This window comes from Chiloscyllium plagiosum, chromosome 35, assembly GCF_004010195.1.
Source record: "Chiloscyllium plagiosum isolate BGI_BamShark_2017 chromosome 35, ASM401019v2, whole genome shotgun sequence".
Taxonomy (NCBI): domain Eukaryota; kingdom Metazoa; phylum Chordata; class Chondrichthyes; order Orectolobiformes; family Hemiscylliidae; genus Chiloscyllium; species Chiloscyllium plagiosum.
In genome coordinates, this window is record NC_057744.1 from 7,009,651 (window position 1) to 7,019,455 (window position 9,805).

At 41.5% G+C, this 9,805-nt stretch overlaps 1 protein-coding gene across 2 annotated transcripts in view; it reads right to left on the reverse strand.

The window, feature by feature from the left end:
- bace1 (beta-secretase 1) overlaps positions 1 to 9,805 on the reverse strand; it is a 118,453-nt gene that overhangs the window by 88,475 nt on the left and 20,173 nt on the right. For both annotated transcript variants that reach the window (XR_006309361.1, XM_043676578.1), the window contains exon 2: positions 7,572 to 7,660. Coding sequence is in view for 1 of the 2 variants with exons in the window: in XM_043676578.1 (XP_043532513.1) it covers positions 7,572 to 7,660 (89 nt within the window). In the remaining variant the exon portion in view is untranslated. The remainder of the gene's footprint in view (positions 1 to 7,571; positions 7,661 to 9,805) is intronic.

The window sequence follows — 9,805 nt, forward strand, 5'->3', positions numbered from 1 at the left end:
TGCATCTGACCGCTCACCTAACCTGTCCAGGTCACCCTGTAATCTCCTAATATCCTCCTCACATTTCACCCTGCCACCCAGCTTAGTATCATCAGCAAATTTGCTAATGTTATTACTAATACCATCTTCTATATCATTAATATCTAAATATTGGTCAGAACACTGGGGAGGACCTACTCTTCTTCAAAAAGCTGCGGTCCCAGCACTGATCCCTGCGGTACCCCACTGGTCACTGCCTGCCATTCTGAAATGGAGCCGTTTATCACTACTCTTTGTTTCCTGTCAGCCAACCAACTTTCAATCCAAGTTAGTACTTTGCCCCCAATACCATGCACCCTAATTTTGCTCAATAACCTCCTATGTGGGACTTTATCTAAAGCTTTCTGAAAGTCCAGGTACACTACATCTACTGGATCTCCCTCGTCCATCTTCAGAGTTACATCAAATAGGCTGTACGGACATTGATACCGCAGTTTCTTTCCATAGGGGACATGAGTGAACCAGATTTGCCTTTCCTGACAATCGATTCGTGGTCACCATGAGACTCTTAATTCCAGATTTTACTGAGTTCACATTCCACCATCTGCCATGGCGGGATTTGAACCCAAGTCCCTAGAATGTTAACTGTGTCTCTGCCTAAGTGCAGAAAACCAGGCCACCCCACAATGCTGCTGTGTGCAAAGTGCACCCCTTGCTCCCTGCATCAAATAAAAGCTGCGTTCAGTGTAAAAGAACATGGCATGTACTAAGGTCATGAAAGGTGCACTGTAAATGACTTTTATTAATGAGTCTGATCAAAGAGAACAAGTTAGATTACATTATCATACAAGAGCCTTTGTTCACGTAACCTTGGTGGCTTCTGTCTAGTTCTACATTTAAAGTGGAGTTGCTATTGTAATGAAAGTGTATTTAATATTATCACTGAATTATGTAATTCACTACCTCATGGTGTGTCTTTTTGATTATGTTAATTACCTAATGACACCTTTAAGGTTGTGTTATCTAACACGGTAACCTTATTCCAGGTTTTTTGGAGTAAACGGAAGTGGTTCCACTGCCTCTTTAATCCAGTAATAACTCTTTAATATTTATAATTTAGCCACAATCATTTTACTTCCAAGTAATACAACATGTCAAAATCTGTAGTAGGTTATTATATCTTCTTTTACCTTGCGGAGGCCACATTACTGACACACACAGCCTGAGACAGCTGAATATTTTCTTCAAACATATAATTTAGCAATATGATGATCTGATTGTGTAAATATAAAAATCTTCTCTGGTATTTGGCTCTATTCATTGTGTTGTAAGGTGTCATAAGCACCGTGTTTAATTTCTAAATCTAGTTTCAGGACTGTTTTCATATGGATTCTATGAAGCTTTCCAAATTATAAACTGCTTGCAATTGCAAATAATTACAGTTAATTTGTTGCTCGTGTTTTGTCTGGGATTAGGAGGCACAGCCAGTAACTTCCCTCTGGGTTTCAAAGAACTTTGACCAACATTGGAACAAACACTGCAACTCTATTATACTCCCATCCATCATTCTATCTCCACCTGGAAACTGGATTTGTTATGCTCAGTCAGATACCATCCCTGTTCATGCGTAGCAAGTTTCACTCTGACCTCGAAAAGACTCGCACTTTGTCAAGCATTTCCGTTTAATTTAATTCAAGTCCTCAAGCATAACCACAAAGGTATGATGCACACCAAGATATGCTGTGGTTGCGGCATGATCAGGTAATGATTGTTTTAAGATAACAAATTGTCATCAGATTTGGGAGCATGGAATCCTAGAATATTTCTACTCTTGCCTGACTTGTTGTTGATTCAAATCAAGAGCTGATCAGATGGAAGTCTTCACTGTCTTCTAATGTTTATTTCTTCCCTTTCCCCAAATAATTGCCTCTTACCAAGATAGGATTCCGTGCAAGCCAGAGAGCCGCAGTATCTTGGTAAAACTGGGCAGTTAAGGTTTGTATACAAAATAGGGCATCACAATTAAGATTCTTCAGTTACCATCAACATGGAAGGTAATGGTCTAGTGGTATTGTCACTGGACTGTTAACCTAGACACCTAGATAATGTTCTGGGGACCTGGGTTCAAAATCCTGCCATGCAGATGGTGAAATCTGAATCCAATAAATATCTGGAATTAAGAGTCTGATAATGACCATTGTTAGGGGAAAAACCCAACTAGTTCGCTAATGTCCTTTAGGGAAGGAAACTGCCATGCTTACCTGGTCTGGCCTACGTGTGACTCCAGACCCACAGTGATGTGGTTGACTCAACTGCCTTCTGGGTAATTAGGGACGAACAATAAGTGCTACCTGGCCATTGATGCCCTCATCTAGCAAAGGAAAAAAAAATTCAGAGGCCAACAAAGGTGCATTTTTTTAACAGGCAACAGAGTCAAGTCATCAGGAGCAGGATCCTCAATACTCTGAAGGCTTATAATAGCAGAATATCCACTACACCATCACAGCACAGCCTAGGAATCAACCTGAGACCTTCCAACCCGTACCGTGCAGACTAATTATTGCTTTGTTTGTGAACAGTAATTTTAATTCTTATATAGCAAATATGGTGTTCATTTCTGATGTAACAAAAGCCAATATCTGGGCTGAACTATGTTGGCTTTAATAACCTGCTGCTTAATTACCAAAATCTAATTTTTTTCACAGCTTGCACTATTAATTGGCAGGGGCTCGCAAGAGGTTCATTAGCAAGAAACAAACTGGATGACTTGCTTTTAAAAGTAATGTGACTGTTTTAGTGTTCAACTGAACTAATTTGTTGCTGAGAAATAAAATCTATACTATTGAGATGCATCTGTGTGAATGTTTATCAGTTGTGCCATAGAATGTACATTTATGTAGGTTTAGAATAATGTCTATTTGTATTATGTTTGTGGAACATGAAGATGAATATGCATCATGTCATAATAGTCAAGATTAGAGTGGTGCTGGAAAAGCACAGCAGGTCAGGCAGAATCCGAGGAGCAGGAAAATCGACGTTTCAGGCAAAAGCCCTTCATCATTTGCCAGAAACATCGATTCTCCTGCTCCTCGGATGCTGCCTGACCTGCTGTGCTTTTCCAGCAATACACTAATCTTGACTCTAATCTCCGGCATCTGCAGTTCCCACTTTCGCCTAGTTGATTTTAACCTTCATGTCATAATATGCATGTCCATGATGTATAACATTTCTTCAAGCTATAGAATGCATGACTGTACCACTGCATTACTGTAGCCTCCTTGCAATTATTAAAATTGAACCAGCTCCACCTCAAACCTTCAATTCAATTTCCAAACCAGTCACATTTCATGAGGGTTAAATCAGGGGAATGCATATAAATGTGACAAGGTCCTCTAGGTTGGACATACTTAAAGTTGTAGTGACAGCAGTGGCTAAGGAATACTGATGACTGAACGATGCGATTCAAAAGATATCGAACAAATATTGATAGGTTCTGCAAGCTTCTACAAGCAATGCCACAAGAGACCAGCTAATAGTGAGATGTGATTAGATATTTGACAGGAACAAGGCAGAAAGGATGACAAATCTCTTTGTCCAGATGTGCAAACTAGGCTGATGTTGCTGAAGACCTTCGCTGAAACATTTCTGGAGCAACTTCTGACCAGTTGTATTCAGATGTCATCAATTTCCAAGCTGCGTCAATGTGAGGGCATGATATCTGATTAAGTGACAACACTTTCTCCAGAGTTTAAATATTCCACTTTGTAGCTGCCACAAAAAACAGGATGGCTTCTAAGCAGAAGCTGAGAGCAAACTGTTTGTCCGAACCTCTCACTATACCGTCTGGGTCTGCAAGTTCACTCCTGCTTAGATTAGATTAGATTAGATTACTTACAGTGTGGAAACAGGCCCTTCGGCCCAACAAGTCCACACCGACCCACCGAAGCGCAACCCACACGTACTCCTACATTTACCCCTCACCTAACACTACTGGCAATTTAGCATGGCCAATTCACCTGACCTGCACATCTTTGTGACTGTGGAGGAAACCGGAGCATCCGGAGGAAATCCACGCAGACACGGGGAGAACGTGCAAACTCCACACAGTCAGTCGCCTGGTCCTGCTGTGACCAACTCTCGCACATTCATGATGAATGATTAACAGTGTTTTAAAAGGACCACCCTTACTCTGCCCATTTCCAAATGCCTTCCTCCTGTCCTGAAAATGTTTTTTTCTTGGCTGAAGAACAATTAGTATCAGGTGCTATTTGTATCTTACCTGAATAACCTGTCCTTATCCAACAGAGAGAGGGGCTTGGTGGGAATGTGAGATCTCCATTGAGCTTTTTAGCAGGGGTGACACCACAATCCAGGAGGAGAAAGTGAGGACTGCAGATGCTGGAGATCAGAGTTGAGAGTGTGGCGCTGGAAAAGCCCAGCAGCTCAGGCAGCATCCGAGGAACAGGAGAATCAATGTTACAGGCATAAGCCCTGATGAAGGGCTTATGCCTGAAACATCGACTCTCCTGCTCCTTGGAAACTGCCTGACCTGCTGAGCTTTTTCAGCACTACACTCTTGACTCTGACACCACAGTCCAACCTAACCCTGCATGCTTCATTAACAAATTCACCTTTTTAAGCGGGAATCAATTCACTGCGATGAGGAGCAATCAATGAGTTTGCCAATTAACAATAACAACAACAGCTTGCATTTATAAAGAACCTTTGACAAATGAAATGCACTTTATTAGAGGGTTCCAGTACAAAGTATGACACTGACTCACATAAGGAGTTGTAAGGACATGAGACCATAAAGCTTGGTAAGAGGTTTCAAGGAGCATCTTAAGAGGAGAGAAGAGAAACAGAGAGGCAAAAATGTTTAGGGAGGGAATTGCAAAGCTGAGGGGCTTGGTAGCTGAAGGCACAATCACCAACAGTGGATTGACTACAATTGGAGATGCGGAAGAATTCGAGAAAGGCAGACATTTCTAAGGTTGGAAACGATCACAGAGTCAGGTGAGACCATGGAGAGATTTGAAAACAAAGTTGTGAATTTGAAACTTCTGATTTGTTTAGTACCTTTATAGAATCAACTGAACACTGTACAATGATGGTTTAATGTAAACCATCATTTCTCTGATTCCTCATGCAAATAACTGTCTCTGAAGAGGTGAATTCAACATACACAACTCTAAGACAATTAGAAAGAAAGAACTTGCATTCATATGTTTCCTTAATGTTTCCTTTCCAACCGATTACCTTTAATGTGCTTGGCTACATTCGCAGATGCTACTTTGTTCAATTTGCACCCTGCAAGGCTTTACAAACAGAAAATGCAGGTGTTTAACCAGTCAAACTGTTTTTAGCTGCTTTGGTTAATGGAGAAAGGCTGGCCAGAACACTTGGTGAATTCCCTTCTCATCCTTACATCATGCAGTATCATTTACATCCATCAGCCCAAGCAGGCAGGATTATCCATTTACAGTCTTACTGAAAGTTATGATTTGGAGATGCCGGTGAAAGTTGGCAGCTTTATCCATGCAGCACTCCCTCACTAATGTGCTTAAGGGTCAGCCCAGACAATTATAGCACATTTGCATTTATAATCATCTTTGGTAAACTTCAACCAGTTGACTTCTGGCATCAGAACAAGTGGAATCCTCAAATGATGAAGAAATTAGTCTTCTCAGCATTGACTGACAGATTACTCTCAGGCAGTAAGTGTAGCCCTACTTGAGCAGAAGCACATGGTTCATTTAGTGAGTTATTCTCAGAGATATAGGTTGACACTCAATATAGCTGCTATACTTGTTGGTAGCGCTGTGTTTGGACAAGACGTTAAGCTGACATCCTATCTGCCTTCTCACTATACGGAATAGATTTGGTCCGAGAACTGCAGGTAAGTATTCTCGGATGTCCTGGTCAACACTTAACCTTCTCCAACATGACTGAACTATATTATCTAATCATTGTCGCATTGTCGTTCGAGGGACTTTGCTGTGTGGAGGAGATTCCTGCTGGCTGTTCTTCATTACAGCGATAACTATATTTCAAATATACTTCACTGCCCGCACATCCTTCCTTAGATATGGGGCCCAGACTGCTCACAATATTCCAAACCCTTATAAAGACTCAGCAGTAAATCACTGCTATTGTATTCCAGTCATCTTGAAATGATTGCTAACATTGCATTTGCTTTCCTAACTTCCAAATGAACCTGTATGTTAGTCTTAAGAGAATCCTGAATGAGGGCTTCCAAGTCTCTTTGTGCTTTAGATTTCTAAAACCTTTCCAAATTTAGTAAATAGTCTACACCTCTATTCTTCCTACAAAAAGTACATTACCTCACATTGCTCAGCACTGTATTCCATTTGCCACATTTTTGCCCATTTTCCTAACCTGTCCAGGTCCTTCTGCAGCCTCCTCGCTTCCTCAACACTACCTGTCCCTCCACTTATGTCTGTGTCATCTGCAAACTTAGCAACAATGCCCTCAGTTCCATCATTAAGATCATTAATGTATAATGTGAACAGTTGTGATCTCAACACTGATCCTGGCAGAACTCCATTAGTCAATGTCTGCCATCCTGAAAAAGATCCCTTTATCTCTACTTTCTGCCTTCTGCCATTCAGCCAATTCTCTATCTATGCCAGTACTTTGTTCCTAACAACATGGGCTCTCGCCTTATTTAGCAGCCTCCAGTTCAGCATCTTCTCAAATGCCTTCTGGAAATCCAAATCGATCATGCCCATGGGCTCTCTCTTGTCTAACTTGCTTGTTACTTCCTCAAAGAAATCTAACAGATTTGTCAGGCATGACCTCCCCTTGACAAAGCTTTGCTGACTGAGCCTTATTTTACCAGGCACTTCCAAGTACTCCACAATATCATCCTTAATAGCGGACTCTAAAATTTCACTGACGACTCAGCTTAGGCAAACCAGCCGATGGTTTCCTGCTTTTTACCTTCTTCTCTTCTTAAATATTAACCTCTTCAATGATTCCTGAAAGATCACTACAATCTCCTCAGCTATCTACTTCAGAACTCTGGGGGGTGGTCCACCCATTACCAATTAGGGTTCACCCTTTCATACAGCACTAAGATGAATGAGGAGAGAGTCGGGTGACTTTGGAACTCTGCCTCAGAAGATGACGTCATTGAATATGTTTAATCTGGAGGTAGAGAGGTTCTGGTTAGCTTTGTTCATCATGGCATCTCATGTTCATGACAGCAGCTTCTGAAATCAGAAGTCAATGTGTCGTCATGTCAACTAGTATACAAGAAACTCCAAGTGGTTGTGAGTTTACAGGGAACGCTTCTTGTTAGGCAAAGGAATCAAAGATGAATGGAGGTTGACAGAAACGTGGAATTCAGAATACCAAAAGGTCAGCCACAATTTCACTGATCAAGTTCAAGGGACCAACCGCCTATTTCTGTTCCTAATTCAAATCTTTGCGCGTTCTTCCTCCCAATCCCCTGGCAAATAAAAATATGATTTTAACCAGGTTATTGGTGCAGCTTATGGAAGAGGGACAAGCTATTCTGTGAGCACTGCAGAACTTCATTTGTGTGCAAGTGAAGAGGTTATACTCACAGATTACGGCGATAGTATCTCTTCAGGAATGGATGGGCTGCAGCACCAACAGCAAAGTTACTGCTACCGGTGTCCACGAGAATATTCAGCTGATACAGAAAGAGAAAGCCATTATTAACTCAAATAGGATCACTCATCGTGTTCTGAATGTTAAAGGACACACCTACTGGTGTTTATATACTCTTGAGCTTTTTGATTGTTTTGATAACAGTGTATAATTGCAAAAATCAGAATAACGCCAATACAATACTCAGCCATTGTTGTTCATCTCATAGAGGAAAGGTTTTGTGTTCAAACCATAACTTGCATTTGTGAAGAAAGTTTGGAGGAGCAGAAGATCAGGAGGAGTCCATCCTAAGGAGGGATGTAGAGAGAATGCTTCCTCTCATGGAAGAATTTAGAACTAGCCATCACTGTTTACAAATCAGAGGTCACCCATTTAAGGCACAGAGGAGATGATATTTATTTCTCTGAGATGAGTGCAAGTCTTTGGAACTCTCTTCCTCAAAATGGTGGAAACCGAGTCTCTGAATATTTTTCTGGCAGGGTACTTGGATTCTTATGAAGCCATGAGGTGAACAGTTATCAGGAGTAAGAATATGATGATATTCAAGGTTGTGGTAGACATATTTTTAATCAGTAAGAGAATCAAGGGTTATAGGGAAAGGCAGGAAAGTGGGGTTAAGGGTTATCAGATCAGCCATGATCTCAATGAATGGCAGAATGGACTTGATGGTCTGAATGGTCTACTGCTTTTCCAATGTCTTATAGACTTATGGGTAGGCATGAATGTGGATTTGAGGTTGTAATCAGATCAGCCATGATCTAGAGTGGTGGTTGAGGGGCTGAGTGGCCTTCACCTACTCTTTGATTGTATGTTCCATGGAGCATTACCAGGCACAATGTGACACTGAGCCATGTTTGGAGATATTAGGACAAATGAGCAAAGCTTAGCCCTGGTTTCTAAAGAGCGTCAGTGGAGGGGGGACAAAGATGCAGAGGATTATGGAGGGAATTGTCAAGTTTATGGCTCCTGGCAAGTAGGCTTTACACAGATGGTGGTGATTCCAATGCAAACGCTGTCAGCTGCACTGAGTCAGAATACTGCACAGGCTCACTTTTAAAACCGGATCCTCCTGACAATTGATTTGTAAATCTGGCAAGCTTCTAAGTGAGGTAGTGAGCAGCTTTGCTTCCGGAATCAACCACCTAAATTTGCCACTGGCATGGAAACAAATGGAGCCGACAACATTGTCCGAAGTTACTCATACATTGCTTCAAATCATTTGCACCATCACTGTCTATACACAGGCCCATAACCAATTTCAACTGACTGCTTCACTGCCCAAAGAGTTTCCCATGACCCAACCCAAGGCCAGGTGGAGAAAAACATAGAGGAGGGATTTCATTTAGCTGAACATAGAAGAATTGAACAAATCCTCCATTTGACTGAAATCCTAGGGATGCAGAAAGGCAATTGGGCTAAGATCATAAATTGGGGGTCTACAGATTGCTGAAGCAAGGTGCAAGTCAAATCAATCAGGCCTCTTGGATAATATCATTCACAACAGGACTCTGAGATCACCAATTTGACACCTGAGATCTAGTTGCACCCTGAAAGTCTAGACCTATAAACAATCAACCTCAATGTTTACTTTGAAGCATATAAGTCAGTCCCAATACTGCAGCATTCATCATTCAGGAACCACACCAGGGTTGTTTGAAGATGCTTGCTGTTTTTTTTAACCACAATAGGAATCAATGGGTATAAAAATGTCCTCATTCTATCTAATCGAGAAGTGAAACTGAAAGTCTGAGGATCATGATATTTAACCACCAAAGTTATATGAAGTGTCAGGTAAATCAGAAATGGGAGCAGAGTGAAGAGAGGTTTTTATTTAAAATGGGTAGCGGCCCCGTTCCGAACCTCTAGAACATTCCTGCAGTTTCTGATGTTTATGAGAAGTGGCAGTGATTGTTCAATTACACTTAGAGTCACAGAGTCATAGAGATGTACAGCACAGAAACAGACCCTTCAGTCCAACCCGTCCATGCCAACCAGATATCCCAACCCAATCTAGCACCCGGCCCATATCCCTCCAAACCCTTTTTATTCATATACCCATCCAGATGCCTTTTAAATGTTGCATTTGTACCAGCCTCCACCACATCCTCTGGCAGCTCATTCCATACACATACCACCCTCTGTGTGAAAAAGTTGCCCCTCAGGTCTC